This window comes from Manis pentadactyla, chromosome 7, assembly GCF_030020395.1.
Source record: "Manis pentadactyla isolate mManPen7 chromosome 7, mManPen7.hap1, whole genome shotgun sequence".
Classification (NCBI taxonomy): Eukaryota; Metazoa; Chordata; class Mammalia; order Pholidota; family Manidae; genus Manis; species Manis pentadactyla.
This window is the reverse complement of record NC_080025.1, coordinates 95,235,784-95,253,860: the sequence shown is the minus strand read 5'-3', so window position 1 is coordinate 95,253,860 and position 18,077 is coordinate 95,235,784. Positions and strand designations below refer to the sequence as shown.

The window sequence follows — 18,077 nt, the reverse complement described above, 5'->3', positions numbered from 1 at the left end:
TGCATACTCATCTGGAAACCCTAAAGAAAGAACATCTGAACCTGGTTTCTTAGTTAACCTGTAATGGCTCCCAATAATACCTGAAATTTTTTAAATGCACAGAGGCTTACTCGGTTATTCATTCAAGGACATTGTTAAAGAAAATTATCAAGCTCATTTGTCTGCACTGTAGAATGTTTTGAAAAGTGAGGTGCTTATTCATGCTATTTTTTCATGATATGGGTTTCAGATACTTAGTTTCAGAAACTAAATCTGAAAGTTCCTTCTGACCCTAGGATCGGATTCATCTGGATTATCCTGACTTCCAAAAAACAGCTAATTGTACCTTATCTCCTCACTTGTCTTGAACAAATATCTAGTCATTTCAGCTGGAACTATGTTTGCCTTGCTGGTTAACTCTAGCTGAGTGGAGAAGTCTGCCCGTTCTCCGTATTTACCCCATTCTGCTCAAGCAGTAAGTGTCTCTTGATTTGATTTAAAGCCTTACAGATTATTTAAAGTAATTTTAAAAGCCTGACTAGAGTTTCTGCTTTCCTGACATTATTCTTAAAATGTCACACTGCTTTTAATTCTTTACCCTATATCCCTCTTTCTACCTTCCATATACAGTATTTGTAAATGTGAACTTAACTTAGAGGTCCTATGCAACCACACTATTTCTATCCACCACTTCTTTTACTACTTTGGGTCATAATTGTCTGTCAGTGCCATAAATATTAGGGCTAAAATAAACCTTAACTGCATAGTCAGTATTTCAATTTTCAAAGAAGCTTATCCTTTAAGGGACTTAGGTATGTATCAGACACAAAAGGGTAAAAAATAGCCTCTATCTGTGGACTTACCTTTTTACCTTATGTCTCATGAACAAAAGCGTTAGAATCAAAGATGACTTTAAATAATGGCCCTACAACTTACTGGAAGACAGATTTTCTTAAACTCAAAATTAATAAAGCTCAGTGAGGTTATCTTTAAAATGGGCACAATAATACGAATTGTGCAAAGATACTGTGGATTTTAAGGAGGTAATATAAACACCTAGCCCAGAACCTAACACATACATACATGTTTGTATAACACAATAAATGTTTGTATTCTTCCTCCATAAGTCTCATTAAGAAAAAAATCCTTTTATAAGTATTGTTTGGAAAAGGATACAATAATATCTCAACAGCCTGAGGATCTGCTTAACTAGATACAGAATTTACTAATCTCTTTAGCTCAGAATTTGTTCATTCAAGAAAGGAAAAAATAATACGACTGAGGTTCCACCATTAAATCCAATACCAAGGTGCCTTGCCAATGGGTTTCAGTCCCAGGCAAGTTCACTATGGATTCAATGTGACATGTGACCAAAGAAATTGACAGCAAAACTTTCTTTGGGGTGAAAGGGTTTATTACCCAGCTTGTTCTCCTGGCAGTAGGTGGAGCACTAGCTTCTCTGCCTCCTCCCATAGCACTGGGCCAAGCTTTCTATATAGCGCAATAATAGCTTATTACCTAAAGGTGTGGAAGCAGTAGCCTGGCAACAGACCAGTTACATCATCAGGTAGTTTAAGTTCAGTGAGGATCCTGGCCATAGGAACCCCAACTTGCCCACACTCCACCCCTCCAGGATTCTCGCCTTACAATCTACGTGCTTTCCTTTCAATCTTCCCCAGTGGTCCCTGTGTGAGAAAGCTGGAGAACTGTAACCAGATTCCACAATAGCAACAAAGGATAACAACAACTTAAAGATACTAAAAATTAAGATACAGCAAGATTTTTATACAGGTAACAAAAATTATAATAAATCCTCAAGCCAGAGGAGGTTCCTAATAACAAAAAATTATAATAATCCTCAAGCCAGAGGAAGTTCCCAATCCACAAAGACTTTAGGGGCGATAAGACACAAATTTTAATGACACCAACATAGGCAAATTTTGTCCATCAGGTAGGATGCGTGCAAGAGAGTGGTCCTGTGATAGGACTATAGCAGGAAGGGGGTCCCTTCCAGGTCTAGTATACCATACTTTTACTCCTTTCCCCGTGGGGGTTACTGAAAGGTCTATATATAGTGCTACTGGAGGTGCATGCACTGGCCATAAAGATAAAACGAAACTCCCTTGTAAGATGCTCCTACCTTCTGGCCATTCAGGATATATTACTGTGACCTTTGGCGGCCACTCTGCTGTTATTATTCCAGGAATACACAGGAGGCCAGCTTCCAGGCCTTGTCCCCAAGGTGCCAGGAGAGCCAGTCATCGTGGGTCCATGTGTCGAAAGGTCCAAGGCTACGTCCACTCAATGGAGTCTCCAGGGTTCAGTGCAGTTGGTGCTGGCAGCAAGATGTTATTCTGGTGGCCAAACCTCAGCTTCAGTGATTCTTCCTTGGTTTGTACTTGCAGTTGTATAGGGGAGGCAGCCATATGTGTTAACATGTCTACAGGGCTCAGGGCTCCCTTTCAGGGTCTCTAGTTCAAATGCTGTAGCACTGTCCATAAGCGGACTGACCAACCCGCAGACTATTGGTATTTGACTTTAGTCCGGATTTTAACAAGTCATTGTGCCTATCATGTCTGCTGCAGTAGGATTATATGGCACATGAAACTTTAATTTGATTCCCAGCTGTCGCACCCATTCTTGCAGTGTATGTCCAGTAAAATGGGTGCCCTGATCACTCTCAATTACCTGTGGTCGGGCATAGGCAACAAAGAGATGCTCCAGGCCTCTTTTGGTTGTCTGCTGGTCTGCACAATGGGTAGGAAAAGCAGCCAGAAATTCAGTAGCTGTGTCCACACAAGTCATAGCTGTGTCCATACAAGTCAATATCCTTCTGACACAGGTAGAGGCCCAATATAGTCTATCTGCCACCTGATGAGTAGTATAGGCCCCTTAGCTATTACCCCATGTGGCTGTGAAACTCAGTGCAAGTCCCTTCTGAGCACACAACACACTCCTGCCAGGCTATACTAACTTCTTCAAAGGTCAAAGACAAGCCCCACCAATAGGCTACAGCCCACATTGTCTGTTGCCCCGCCTGCAACAAACACTGATATAACCATTGGGCTACATCAGTGGCAGGCTTTCCTTCTAACCAAAGTATCTGGGCCAATTTATCTGCTTCATCATTTACTGGGGATGCCAGTGGCAAATGACCTGTCACATGGTATACTGTAATTATTTTAGTCTGACCACAGGCCCATAAGTCTTGCCACAATTCTTGTACCCAAAGGGGTCAGTTATCAATCAGCCAGTTGGCATGGTACCAGGTTGGTAGCCACAGGGTTAAACCCCATTAGACAGCCCAGCTGTCAGTGCAGACAACTACAGGGGAGGGCTCCTGGCTGATCACAAGCTCAACTCTGCCCATTGGCTGCTCTTCCCCTCACCATCTTCCATCCTTATTGTCACAGTCTTAGGATGGAAAGCTATGACCCACCATTTTGGAGGCTGCCCATGGCTGGAGCCATCTCTGTACCATGCATCTTCGGGTATAGGGACTCTTGCCTCCCGATAGGGACTCTCTGCTACTAATGGTTCAAAAGCAAGTTCTTCCTGCTTTTCACTAGTGTATGTTACCAGCCTCAATAAGCGTTGGAGTTCTTCACTCAAGGGACTACTAGAGAGAATACTATGCTGCTGTAGGTAAGCACCCCACTTGGCTAGTGTGGGAGTTTGTGCCACACCACTGCTTGGCTTTTGGGTCCAGTCTCATACCCACCCCAAGATGGGATAGATGGTTATTACCTTTATCGGGGCCATTCCAGTGATGGGTTCTGTAGCCAGCAAGGCGTGATACATGGTAGCCAGTTGTTTTTTTCTATCAAAGTGTATCGTACCTCTGCCCCTTTCCAGAGTTCTGACCAGAATCCAACAGGTTGCCAAGTTGTTTCAAGCTGCTGCCAGAGACCCCAGCCTAAACCATCTTCAGTCACATGAACATCCAGCTCACAGGGCCTTGATGGGTCTATCACACTCAAGGCCTGAACGGCCATGACTGCCAGTTTTGCTGTAGTAAAGGCTGACGCTCATGTCTTATCCCAGTCCCAGCGGACACCCTTTCATACCAACTGGTATAAGGGCTTCAGAATTTCTGCCAAGTGCAGGATAAACACTCTCCAGTAGCCTAGAAGACCCAGAAACTCGTGTAGCAATGCTACAGTTGTGGGGGTAGGAAAGGCATGGACTTTATCTGTAACTGCTTCTGGTATAACTTTGGTCTTAATCCAACCAGACGACCCCCAAGAATTTGACAAACCAGGTCCCTGAACCTTGGTACTGTTCACAGCCCATCCTTTCTCCTATAAATGTTGCAGCAGTCTAGGTGCTGCACCTTCTAGATCTGAAAGAGAATCGGATGTGAGCATGACATCATCAATATAATGGTACAGCCACATCACTGGCGGTTTCTCCCACGTAGCTAAGTCCTGGGCTATAAGTCCATGTGAGATGGTGGGGCTGTGGAGGTATCCCTGTGGGAGGACGGTGTAAGTCCATTGCCATCCTTTCTACATGAAGGCAAACTGTTCCTGACTTTCCTGTTCAATGTCAATGGAAAAGAAGGCATTAGCAAGATCTACCACATAATGGTATGTTCCTAGTTCATGGCTGAGGTTATCCATCAAGCCTGCAAGAGGGGACAACAGACAGCATGCATAGGGGGTATGACTTCATTCAATTCTCTGTATCCACAGTCATACTCCAGGAGCCATCTGGCTTTTTTACAGGCCACACCGGGAAGCTGAAAGGACTATGGGTGGGCTTTATAACACCCACCTTTTCCAGCTCTTGGAGAGTTTTTCCAATCTCTTTATGCCCTCCAGGCAGTTTGTATTGTTTGGTATTAGTCACCCGCCAAGGCACAGGCAAAGCTTTGGGCGGGTGTCTAGCATGTCCTCTCAGAACTGCTTTCACCACACGTACTCTCAGTCTGAACTCACCTGCAGTGGTCTGCAATCATAGACCCTGCAGGGTATCAATCCCCAAAATATACTCAGGGATAGGAGATATATACACAGTATACCCTTTTTGGGGGTAGATGTGGTATTCCCAAAGGGCTTTGGGCTTTTTTCACTCTGATAGCCTTACCCCCATATCCATCTATGATACTGGGGGTCCCAGGGAACTGCTCAGGGTTACCATAAATCAGTAAACATTCAGCCCCTGTGTCCACCAGAGCCAGGACATGTATGTTCACTGGGGACCAATGGATAGCTATTTCAACATGTGGCCTCTGGTACCCCCCTGGTCCCTCAGGGCAGATACCTTGACCTTCTCCTGAGGCAAACTGTGTTCCCCAATCACCTTCCTGTGTGGGCTCAAGTGAGGCTGGCTCGCTCTCCAGCAGGAAGTTTTGCAAACACACAGGCCAGACTTGTGGCTCTGTCTCTGATCTCTGCCTCTTTGGTCTTAATGACTGGAACTGTTGCTCTGGTATCAGCTGCTGCTATAGCTCTAGAAAGATCCTATTTCACTTTCACTTCCCATCTAATTTCCTTCCATCTGCTCCTGCCCATATTAAATAATCCCATATCTGGGTCATCGTAACCTTCATGGCACCCTGTAAATTCTTCTTGTGAGTAACAGATCTTATTTCTTTCCGGGTTCTCATTTCTTCAGCCTCTCCTAAGTCTGTTACTGTACGTGTCACCTCACTTATGGGATGCCCTAAGTGAGGGGAAAGAATGGCCACTAGAGACCCAAAGAGGGATACAGGGGCTGTTTGAAGTACAATATTTCTCATCCCAGTAGTGAAAATCACTTCATCTGGACCATAGATGGCATTTCTTATGCCTAGCTCTTGTTATTACCTGTTGGAGCTCAGCATACATCTGCCATTTAACAGGAAAGGATGGTAGATCACCCGGATTGGGGCACACAGCACAAAGTGCAGCCCTAAGCCAATCGAGGAGGGAGTGACTCCCTGGGGTCTGATGTGCATTTTGTAATCGCTGCCTCAAGGCGGGCTGTATTGTCAGGGAAGACAGCTTTCCCATCTCTGATCCCGACAGAACAATTCCATCCACCCCCAAGTCCCACAAACACAGGAACCAAGCTGATATTGACTCCAAGGGCTTCTGCCTAAACTGGGAGCCCAAATCCACCAGCTCAGCCTGAGTATAGGGGCAGACCATAGAGTGCTCCGCGACCTGGGAAGGGGGCTGCTCCTCTCCTCAGAGAACTTTCAGCTGCTGGGTCTTTATTTTCTTTACAACCACTGGGCATGCTTTCAATACAGGAGGCGCCAGTGCCTCCAGCACCACCCCTTCATCCTTCCCCAGCTCCTCCATCTCAGGGGCTGATGACACCTTTCTCTCCCCTCCCCTGAGTGCCTCTTCTGCTAAAACCTTTACTGTGCCTCGCAACAATACTAGCTCAGTCTTCAGAAGCTCTCTTACCTTCACCTCAATGCTTCGCAGCTGACGTTCTCATGCCACCTCTGCCAGTGCTTCATCTTTTTCCTTGATGGCCTCTTCCTCCTTCAGAACACCTGGCAGCACTGCTGTCTCGTTCTGTAAGGAATTGCCTACCTCTCCAATAGCACCTTGCTGCCAGCGTTCTTGTGCTGCCTCCTCTCGCATCAATGCCATTTCCTTCTTCAGGGAATTCACAGAAATTTGCAGCTGGCATTCTCGTGCTGCCACTTCTTGGGTATCTTCTGTAGACCTTTTTAGTACTGTGAGAAGCAGCCAACCCACAGTCCCGGCTGCCTCATGAGCACTCTGTTTCTCAAAAGACCTACTTACTATACCAAGGGCCACCCCTACAGCCTCAGGTGTCACATCCACTTGCCTCCAGTCCTGGGGTGGGGCCCACCTCAGACCATATACCCATTGGGGGACAATCCACTGTCTCCCCATTCACAGGGGCAGCCCACTGAAGCACCCCTCCCATAAGGGAAGCCTGTCTTTTTCCTTGGTCAACAATGAACCCTGCTGACTTTCGTCAATTGTCTTGCCAATGGGTTTCAGCCCCAGGGCAAGTTTGCTATGGATTCAATGTGACCAAAGAAATTGACAGCAAAATGTTCTTTGTGGTGAAAAGGTTTATCACCTGGCTTGTTCTCCAGGGCGGTAAGTTGAGCACTAGCATCTCTGCCTCCACCCAGAGCACTGGGCGGAGATCTCTATGTAGCGCAATAATAGCTTATTGCCTAAAGGTGTGGAAGCGGTAGCCTAGCAACAGGCCAGTTACATCATCAAGTGGTTTAATTTCAGTGAGGATCCTGGCCATAGGAACTCCAACTTCGACACAGAGAGTTGTGTTTTTCATTAGTAAGCCTGAAAATCCAGTGACAGTAGACACAAGTCTACCTGGGAGAAGAGAAACTCAAGCTGGATACTCTCCCTCTCTGGTCTCTATAAACCTCAGTTATATTTATTCATTTACTAGCAAAAGATTTGTATAACAAAGCCAGAAATATAGAGAAAAGACAAACAGCAGAAGTCAAGATTCTAGTCCTCACTTTGCCATCAACTACAAGTAAGTCACACAACTTTCTGGGCTTCAGTTCTTCATTTCTAAAATACCACTAAGGAATGAGGGAGGGTAGAAAAGCTCAGTTATCTCTAAACTTCCTTAGTTAACTACCATTTGTTAAGTCTTTATCTCACAACTTATATAAGCAATTTTTGGTTCAACAGGTTTCTTTCGCCACAATTTGCTTATTCACTAGGTAGCAAAATGACAAGCATTATGGTCATCCAATCCAATCTTATCCCATACCTAAATCAAAAGAGTACAGAAGAGCTCACACATACACATGGTCTGGTATCAGGCCAGGTCCCCCTTTTATTGTCAATCCTTACTATGTCATCACCAAGTATTTAATGAAGCACTGAAACCTCTAACCCATGTTTCTACTTTCACTTATAACAGTAATAAACACACGAATTCCTTTAGACTTTAGCAGCAATAGCAAAAGGCTACAACTGGTAAGCAATAATCTCAAGAACCTTGCAAATTCAAATGTTATCATTTTATAAATTTGTTATTTCTACAGACCTATGTATAGCACCTTTTCTCTATCTTCCTTCTTGATCAAGCTTCCTTTTTCTTCTCTTCAATGTGCTTTTATGCCTGCTCCAATATCCCTTAAGTATTATTTGTTAGACATTACCTGACTTAAGATTTGGAAAGCAGATGATTAAAATTCTATTTTCCCTTGCTCCTCTATCCTGAAATCCCTTTCAAAGATGCCCTTTTAAAAAATTAATGTAACTCTATATTGAGTACTTTTTCATCTTCCATGAAAAATAAAAAGAGGCAACAATATTATGTCAACAAATTTTAAAGATCATGCTATACATCATCAAATGGGTAAAACCACCTTGGTAGTTCAGAAGCTAAATCATTTATACAGGAGACAAATTTAAGTTCCTCCTAATGAATTCCAATCTATAATAAACACTATTAGAAGATTTTAGAGAAATAAAGTCACAAGAGTAAACCTGACATCACTGAAAAAAGAAATAACCAAACAGAGGACGTATATGTGTGTGTTCATACATATAGGCATGTATATGTGTATATACATGCACTGTTTCAAGTGCCTACTAGAGAAATCCAAATTAATAGGCCATATATGGCAAAAGAAAACCATATTAGTATTAAACTTTGAGTCAATTTTCTTTTACTAGCTCTGGAAAAATATCTGGTATACGAGGTTGATTCTACTGGATTAAGTTAGGTTGTTAAGTTAAATATAACTGTCAACTAATTTTTTGGTCCCCATTTTCACCAGTTAAAAAGAACTGACTTCCCCCCAACCCAACCAATTCCTGGTTTTGTTACACCCCAGGTTTCATACTTTAAATCTCCAAAGATGTAAAGGAAGGTAAGAGAATCAAGTTCTTGAAGGGCTAACATCATCATCCTCAAGTCTGAACTTCCTTTGTGTGAAAATTATCATAAAAATGTTAATTTTCCCTAAAACTGACAAACATCCATCAAAGCAAAAGCATGATCTGTTACTACAGGTGATTAGGACCAAAAATAAATCAAATTGCTGGCCAAATGAAAGTTAACTACAGATTCAGTTATCAACGGTCCCTACATGTTCTAAATTCTTTTAAGAGATTTATCTCCTGAAGTTCATTTTATTTAGGGCTGTTTGGCTACCAGAATACATTACGGTAACAGGTAGTTAAAACATTTTCCACTTTCACAAAATCAACTATAAAACTCCCTACCTTCAAGAACTTGTGTCATTTGATTTATCCTGTATGACTTTTTTTCTTTGCATATCATCCACACCTCTCCCATACCTCCTGAATGATGGGACATAAGGATGTATGGTGGAGAATGCTTAGCTCCTTGTTTTTGAGCTAACCAATACATTCTGTCAAAGCTGGTTACTCTACTTGTTCAAGCCCTGGTACTAGTTGTTGTGAATATTTAGAGAAAATTTTATTTCCATAAGCGAAATAAAATTAATCCCATTCTATGGGAGGGCATGAAATAATCAAAAAGTACTAAAAAGTGAATGGGGCCACAGAGTGAAAGATACGAACTTCCAGGGCTCATTTATAAAAGGTATATATACGCATTACTACTTGTTCTCCCTCTTCTAAAGACAGAAGTACCTAGTGTCAAACTCTTAATGTCTTAAAAACTCAAAGCCAAAAGAAATTAATAAAAATAGAGCTACTTCATTAGCTTCATTAAACTACTCCAGGTCATTGCTATCTTGTCCATCACCTTCTATGGCTTAATTCAGCAAACATTTGTCAAGCACCTACTCTGCTGGGAAATAAGGTAAAAATGTACAAACTAGGCCCAACTACACTGATTTGTTGAAATCAGGATACATTTCTGGTCTTTGACACATGGCTATCTTCTTAAAATGACTGGGCATATCTATTAGAACATATCTTTTCAACATCAACCAAATTTAAAATCTTTAGTTTCAGAAGAAAAATAATCCAACTAAGTAAAAAATTCAAATGGTTACATGAGTGCATACAAGTCAAAATTCATCAAGTTGAATACCAAGATTTGTGCATCTTATTATAGGTACCTCAATAGAAAAAAGTTTAAAATGAAAAACAAAAATTTCCTCATTTAGTGTCCTCCCCAAATTATGCAAACTCTTTCAATAAAAAAATTATCCCTGAAAATGAAGTACTGAACACCTTATTGGAAGTGCTAAGCACACAGCTAGTCAACATATGCTTGTAGAATAAAAACTATAAATTGTATTTGCCATAGAAATCCATTTTCTAAGGCACATATGAATTAGCTTGACACCCATCTACTCCATAGTTTGCTTCATGATTCTTGGCAGATGACTAGACCCTTGGTTCTCAAATTTCAGTGAGATTTAGAATCACCTGGATGTTTGTTTGAAAGGCACATTCCTTGACCACACCCTCCAAAAACTGTAGTTCCAGAAACTGGATCCTGTATCTATGCCTCATTCAAGTGAATCTGAGCTAGGCAGCCAGAAGATAAACTCTTTTTTAACATTGGTTTACCGTCACAATGGACAAGGGAAAAACTCTGGGTTATAACTGTATCAATTAGAGAACAGAAGAATTGACTATTTCTAACCTAAATTATAAATCACTGAATTCTGTTAATCATAATTCACAAACTGATGCTTAATAGACAAGATGACATAATTTTTGCTTTGACAACACAAATTGTCACAACTCACTGATAACAGACATTTTTCTGAAATACGTAAGATATTGTCAATGTTTAAAAAAAGAGTAGGAGCAAAGAAAACTAAGGATTGTAATCTAGATAAACACTTACATAATTGTACTGTAATAGTTTTAGAGGAGAAAAAGTACCATACTTAAAATGCTCTTTGACTAGGTTACTGTGCTGTCAAAAACAGCAGCCACTAGCCACATGTGGCTATTTATATTAAAATTAAATAAAATTAAAAACAGTTCCTCATCTGCATTAGCCACATTTTAAAGTGCTTAATAGCACTATTATCACGTGTAGCTATTATTATACTTGGCTACTGGTTTAACATATTGGATAGAAGTGATTTAAAACATTTCCATCATCACAGAAAATTCCACTGGATAGTTCTGGGTTAGAGGTAATGTGTATCTAAATAAAACACATAAGCTCTGTATTTCTGAATCAGAGAGCTGTACCTGGCAATTTCCAATTTTATATATGTAAAGTATTTACTGTAAGTAAGTATTTACTGTAAAACTAGACTCCTAGCATAATTTTTCTGAAACTTGTTTCAAGAAAGGTCATTTTAAAGTGATATGATTATGCATTTCAGATGATCAAAAGAGATATTTAAAGAAATCTGAAAGTATCAAAGGCACTAAAATCACAATGAGGTTTTCACCAAATCATAATCAGTGAAAGGTAATTACTAGAAAACAAAGGCATTAGGTAAAATAAGACTGGTTGAGAAGGATTAAAATATTTAATAAGACTAATTTTCCAAATACTTCATAAGTATTCATATGCATAAACAATAACTGCTTTGTAATTGGTTTTAAAACAATCTTACCACAATTAATTCAAATTAATGACATTTTACTATCTTCATTTTTAATTGCTTTGCACCAACTTAATAAAAATACGTAGAACAAAACAAACATAAGATCTACTTAAATAAAATTTTATGAGTTAAATTTTAGCTCAAAATACTAATTCTGGTGTAGCAGAAAAGCAGCCATAAAAGTTGGACAATTTGCAACATAATATTGTATCTCTCAACTGTGTCAATATTTAGTTTAAAACAACACTGTAGAATAAAATGCAAAAGCACAGCCAACAAGATGCCTAAGTACAAAAAGTAACTTCCAATTTAAGAGTAAGCCTTATTACAAAACTTCACTCACAACTGTACACTGATTCAACTTTAAACCTACTTTCTCTTAAAGAAATATAAACATCGTTTTGATTACTTTTTCAGAAGTGTTTAAGTGTACTCAAATATGATTTCTAAACTACAGAAGACAATTAAGACTCTAATCAGAAGTTTTGCCCTATGGAAGAATGATTTTATGCAACTGTCCATCTAACAAATTTAATACACAAAACCTAACAGTAAAATATACAAATGTGAATGGGTCACATTCATGGTTATGGAATTATGATAGTATAATATTCCTATGTATTTTAGATTTCTTATGATTGTTTACTTGAGAGGTAGAGATCAAATCTAAGAGTTAACAAAAAGCAATAACCAATTGTTATTAAAAACTGTGTAAAAGACTCTTAAAGAGAAAAGACTGTAGTAACTTACCTGCAACACTAGTGATTGTAACTGGAACTCCTTGCACTTGAACGCCTGCAGCGCCCAGGTTGGCAACGCTCACTGTCTGAAGATTAGGCACTGATGCAAGCTGGGCAGTATTCAAAGTTATTGGGGCACCAGCAACAGCCACAGGAGCAATTTGTGCAAGAGTCGTGCCACCACTTGAAGACACTGGGGTGATGGTTAATTGTTGGGATAACCCAGCATTCTGAACTTGCAAATTTGACAGACTTTGAATATTCTGAACCTGTACAGTTTGCCAACTGATTTGCCCTGAAGGTGTTAAAGTTGGAGCCCTGATAAGCACCTGAGTCGGATTTACTGCTTGAAGTTGAACATTCTGCAAAGGCTGCTGCTGGATGGTCTGAATTGTCTGCCCTGACTGGAGCTGAAAGGACTGTGGTGGAATAGCCTGAATGATCTGTTGCTGAGGCTGTTGGATCTGGATCTGTTGTAAAATAGGCTGGCCTACAATCTGCACCTGCTGAAGAGAATTCGATTGCTCCTGTGTATTCTGTATTCCATTGGACTGAAGCTGACTGGAACTCTGGGCTTCAGACTCAGTAGCAGCAGGTGTTTGAGATTCTTCAATAGTGCGTTCAGAACTACTGGCTGATGTGCTTGCATACTGGCCCGTATCTGCTGAGCTCACTAACGTGTCACTGCTTGTCAGAGACGTGGAAGCAGTGGTTGTGCAGGTAGTGGAGGAGGAGGGGGATTCTGGCATGGTACTGGCAGCAGTAGTGGTGGTGGGTGTGGAAACCAACTGACTCCCATTGGAAGTCCCACTGTCAGTAGTAGTAGGAGGCTGGCCAACCTGTCCAGTCCCTCCTCCAGCAGCCACATTGTTTATCACTGGCAAAGCTAAAGTCACTCCTCCAATGTTAATTGGTAGGGTTGTTACAACTTGAGCCTGAGTACCAGGAAGGGTCTGTAACTGCAGTGGTATTGAAACACCAGGTCTAATTTGGACTGGAACTGTCTGATTTGCCAGGTTTTGAGCAAGTATATTCCCAGAAGCTGTCCTGTTAGCAGCTGTGAGTATAGCTTGATTATTACCTGCAGAAATGAGCTGAATTTGACCCTGCAAATCTTGTAGAGATGAACTACTAGTTGGATTGATTTGAATTTGCTGGCCTTCCATTGTCTGAAGTTGTGGAATCACTTGGTACTGTACACTACCACTTGGATTTTGTACTTGTATGACTTGAAACTGACCAGGGGTAGAAGAATTACCTGATTTAGTTTTTGTAGGAGATGCACTCCCGTTATTACTGCTGGAAGAACTAGATGAACTAGAAGCTGGTTGAGAAACATTATTTTCTTTTGAAGCAGGAGTCGAGGCAACAAGTTGCCAAGTGTTTCCAGCAAGTTGTGTTGTTACCAGTTCTAGCTGTTGTGGCTGATTTTGAAGTTGCACCAATCCTTGGCTTGGATCTATAATAATCTGTTGTTGTCCAGTTGCTTGATTTTCACCAGGAGTCCCTATTTTGCTGCAAGTAGCTGCCAGTAAAGCCAGAGGAGAGGGCTGAGAGTCCTACCCAAAATGGGAAGGTAAAGGAGAGGGGGGGAAAAAAAGTGGTGGATTTAGTGGAGGCCAGTAAGGTGGGAGGGGTTTATTTATTTATTTATTTTTGACAGATCTGAATTTCAGAACTTACTCAGGAAGTGCCAGGAATCAAAAAGAAATATTAACAAAAGCAGTAAAATAAAGGAATAAGGAAACAGATCCTGTAATATAAAGTTTAAATAAAAGGAAATTTCTAACAAACTTTCTTAAAGTGCTATTTTCCTAAACTCAACATGCCCTTGGGAAAATAAACAGCCGTTTTCTAACAGTCTGAGTTCCTGATGTAATATTAAATGAGGTTATCCCTCAAACACGTGAAACCTTTATGAATTTACAATTTAACTTCCTCACTCTCAGAAAGATGTTTCAAGTGGATAAACATTTTTATTCTGTTCTTTAGTTATGGACATTTAAAGGGCATAAGTCCCTCTTTCCCCTTGTGTTTCGTGATTTTTTTTTTTATGTTTGCTTTTACCTGGGAGCCTGAGGTTTTGGGTTTTTTATTGTTATTCTCTGGCTCAGAGGTTTTCCCTCCTTCTGCAGCCATCGCCGCTGCCGCCGCCGCCGCCTCCTCCTCCTCCTCCTTCTTCTGATCTGCAACAAACCCCCCCGCACAAACACCACGCGACAACAGGTTATTAGGATTATCATTATTCGTCTCCCTCCTCTCCTTTGCTCCCCCTCCCCGCTAACAGTGATCTGCCTAAACCCGCCATCCACGCACACCGGCAGGGGGTGGGGGAAAGGAGAGAAGGGAGGAGGGGGATATCACAAAACGTGGTTTGAAACCCGACCCATCGGCTCCAGAGCAACACCCAGAAGGTTGTTCTCTCTCAGACATTAAGACAAAACACAACCCTCTTTCCCTCCCCCTGATACCCTCCCTCCCTCTCCTCCTCCCCTTAGAGCATCTCAGCGGCCCCGGGGGAGGGAGAAACCGTGCAGGGTCTGGGGAGGGAGGGGGGCGGTGAAGGAGACCGAGGGGGGTGGAGAATACGTACCGCTCATCCCGCATTAACAGGACAAACCCTCAGACGGAGACACTGGGATAGAGGTGGGTGGGGGTGGGGGCGAGGCGGGAGGAGAGGCCGGTCCCGCCCGCCCGCGGTGGCTCGGAGGAGGCTGTAGCTGGCACAGGCTCTGCCTCTTTTTCCGCGAATGGCCGCCGCTGGGCTGTGGCGTAGCAGCTCCTCTCTCCGCCCGAGCCCGGCTGACTCGCCCTTGATTGACAGCGGCGGCGCGGGGCGCGGGCGGCGGCGCGGGCCAGGGGCGGAGCCAGGGCGGTGCGAGCCCGGCCGACTCCCCACCCCCCTCGGCCTCTCTCCGCCGAAGCCGCCGACTCTCCACCCCTTCCCCCAGCGGATTGGCCGCCGACCTGCCGGGGGCCGGGGCGCTGGGGCCGCCTCTTCTCCACCCCCTTTCCCGGGGTAATTCGTTCAGCAGCTTTTCTCTTCCTCCCGTGACTCCTCCGGAGCCCTTTCTCTCAGCGTTCTAGCTCAGGCGCGCTGCCGGTAGGCCCTCCATACAGCCAAACTTGTTGTCTCAGGATATCCCGCCCCCTACTCATTTCCCAGCGCAACCCCCCAAAAAAACCCGCTCCAGCATCTCTCTCAATTGCCACTAAAGAAAAAAGTAGGGCTGTGGCTCAAAGGAAGCGAGAGAAGCACCAACGACTCGCTGCCCCGGGGAACTAGCCGCTGCCCCTGCGCAGGGAGCATGGCTTTCCTAAGGCTCATCCGGACCCGGGCGCCCTTTTTCCCTGGCTCGGTCTCCATTGGCTGAACCCCTGGTGACGCGCGCTTAGTGGTGGGAGAAGGGGGCGGGGCGATGCCGCAGGGGCTGTTGGCCCTTGTAGTTTCCGGCGACCGCGGCGGACGCTGCAAGGCACCGCCTTCCCTCCCGCCCCCAACCGAGGCCCCGCTGCCGAGCGGTCTGCTGCCCGAGGGGGCGGTGGCGGCAGGGCGTGGCCGGGGCCGAGTGGGAGTTGAACTGAGCGAGGGGGAGGGGAATGGGTGTTGTTTGCCGGGGCCTATCCGCCGAGCGGGGCTGCCCCAACCACCCAGCCACCGCCTCCTCGGCTCCAAGCCGCTCCCCGCAGGGCGAGCTCACACCCGGAGCGCTCGGCGATTGAGCGGGCGGCGACGTGGGGAGGCGGGGTTTGCTGTCCTCCGGGTTTGAAAGAATCCAGCTTCTAGGAGCGCTGCTCTGTCTCCTTCCCTTTCTTTGCTCACCTCCCTCCGTCAGGTCCCTACTTCAAATACAAGGCCTGCTTTCCCACAGAGAAGGATCTTCCATTTTATTTGCCGTCTCTGGCTGGCCGCTGTATCTGAGCAAAGACCCTCTTTCCAAGGTGGTACCGTGCTACGCCGAAGAACCCGCGTAGTTAGCGGACTTCTCACTCTTACCGGTCTCACAAGATTCTCGAGGCGAAGAAAAAGCCCAGCTCCACTTGGGTCAACCGGGGTCACAGTTCAGCATATGCTTCTAGGCAGATGGAATTCACATCTGACTGCACAAAACATTTTATTATCAAATGCACTTGAGCAGTCGCCTGACCCCAGGTTTCCTCCGAAGTCCTGAAGTCGGGAAGATGCCAGGGAATAGAATAAGCGCCTGATTAAGTATACTAAATAAAGGTAGAAGTGAATTGCTAATGTAAACACTGGCCTTGGGGACAGTTCACAAGCTCCCCAAGTTCACAACCACCCGCTCCCTTTTTACCTGGGCTCCACACAGCCTTGAGCGTTTTTTGTCTCTGCCTGAGGCCTTGTATGCTGTAAGAGTGAGGAGGTCCCAGGTGCTGCACTTGACTGGCGTTTCCTTTGCTTGTTAAAGTAATTGCAACATTGGCTGATGACAAAGCCAGCAGAGCAGCAAGACAAAGCAATTCGAATAAAGAATTACATAGTATTCTCTAACCCTTCTTAAAATATGATCCTAAGATCCATAAATAATCTTTCCCCACACCATGTACAATACAGAAAGCTCAAAAGTGCTTTTTGCATTTACAGATACACTATCCTTGTTTTGTTTTGTTTTTTGTTTTTTCCAATTCTCTATGATGAATGAAGGAAGACATTTTGCAGTCTTATGAACTGGGGAATTCCTTGTAGTTTTCTTACCTTAACAAAACCTGCTTTTGTGGGGCAATATAGCTCTGAATCAAAGGTTAAAAAAAGAATGCTTATATACTCAGTATGGATCTACAGTTTCCGAAATACTCTGCTCTATAGATAAATGTTAATACTGGTATTTGTGAAACATAGTGTAGAGGAGGAAAAATAATTTTTCCTCTTCCCTCCTGAGTTCTTAGCTGAGACCCCTTTAATGAAAGATAAACAAGAGAAAAAAATGTATTAACATGTATACCTATCTCATTAATCTATTAACGTGTATACATGGGAGAGATTAACTCTCCTAAGTGGCATAGAATTCAGGCTTAAATATCATTTTAATAGAGAAAGCGATTGGATGTAGGCCTCTTACAGGAGAGTAAATAATTTTTAGGAAAGATGAATGGGTCTATAGCAAAACAGATGGGACGTATGAGTTTGTGACAAAGTTGTCTGGGTGTAGTCTAGACTTCTAGTCTGCTCTTTGTGATAAGACTCAGTCTTCCCTGGTTGATGAAACTCCCTGCCAGGGGATTTATGACAATTGGGTTCTTTTTGGAGGATCTGTCTTTAGGCAGGTAAGGGAAGTTCAGGGAAAGCCTCTTTCTGCATTTGCTGTTTTTTAAATGCCTACAACTAAAGTAATTAATATGCCAAAGTAGCCTATTTTGGAGGTGGCTACCCTTCAATAGTTAACAAGCCCTGCTTTTTATGGTGGACCAAAAACTTCTGATCCCTGGGTAAGCCGAAAGACCTGGGGCAGGTGACCTAAATGAATCACTTCTCAGACACCATCATTTTATCTGTATAATAGAAGATTTAACTAGATGAGATAGTTTCAAAATTACAGTCATTCTTACACCACCTTCCTAATTTAAGCTCTGTACCACCTATACTATGATTTAATGTTTCTCTTTAAACAAATTTACTCTTATTCCTAACAAATTAAGAAATTGATATCACCATGATAGATGGAAAGCCAATACCATTTTTTATGGAGGTAAGTGTAAATATAAATTCAATAATATCCTCAGCCTCATACCTGGTGGTCCCAGAGGAAGCATTTGGTTTAAAAAGGTTATTTCTACACTCATATTACCCATAGAATGGTCGCTTTCAACCTTTTAATTTTAATTATGACCTAAAAGAATAGATGTATTTTATATCATGACTA

At 43.0% G+C, this 18,077-nt stretch overlaps 1 protein-coding gene across 11 annotated transcripts in view; it reads right to left on the bottom strand.

Moving 5' to 3' along the window:
• The window catches only part of SP4 (Sp4 transcription factor), a 112,766-nt gene extending 97,787 nt beyond the window's left edge, over positions 1-14,979 (bottom strand). For 4 of the 11 annotated variants that reach the window (XR_005023110.2, XM_057504574.1, XM_057504576.1 and 1 more), the window contains exons 1-3: positions 14,792-14,967; positions 14,266-14,384; positions 12,209-13,757 (exon numbers count right to left, since the gene is read on the bottom strand). Coding sequence is in view for 9 of the 11 variants with exons in the window: in XM_057504574.1 (XP_057360557.1) it covers positions 12,209-13,757; positions 14,266-14,384; positions 14,792-14,798 (1,675 nt within the window). In the remaining 2 variants the exon portion in view is untranslated. Of the gene's footprint in view, positions 1-12,208; positions 13,758-14,265; positions 14,385-14,791 lie in introns of all 11 variants that reach the window. The other 7 variants (XR_008998509.1, XM_057504577.1, XM_057504578.1 and 4 more) reach the window with 7 other exon arrangements.
• Positions 14,980-18,077: the final 3,098 nt, after the last annotated feature.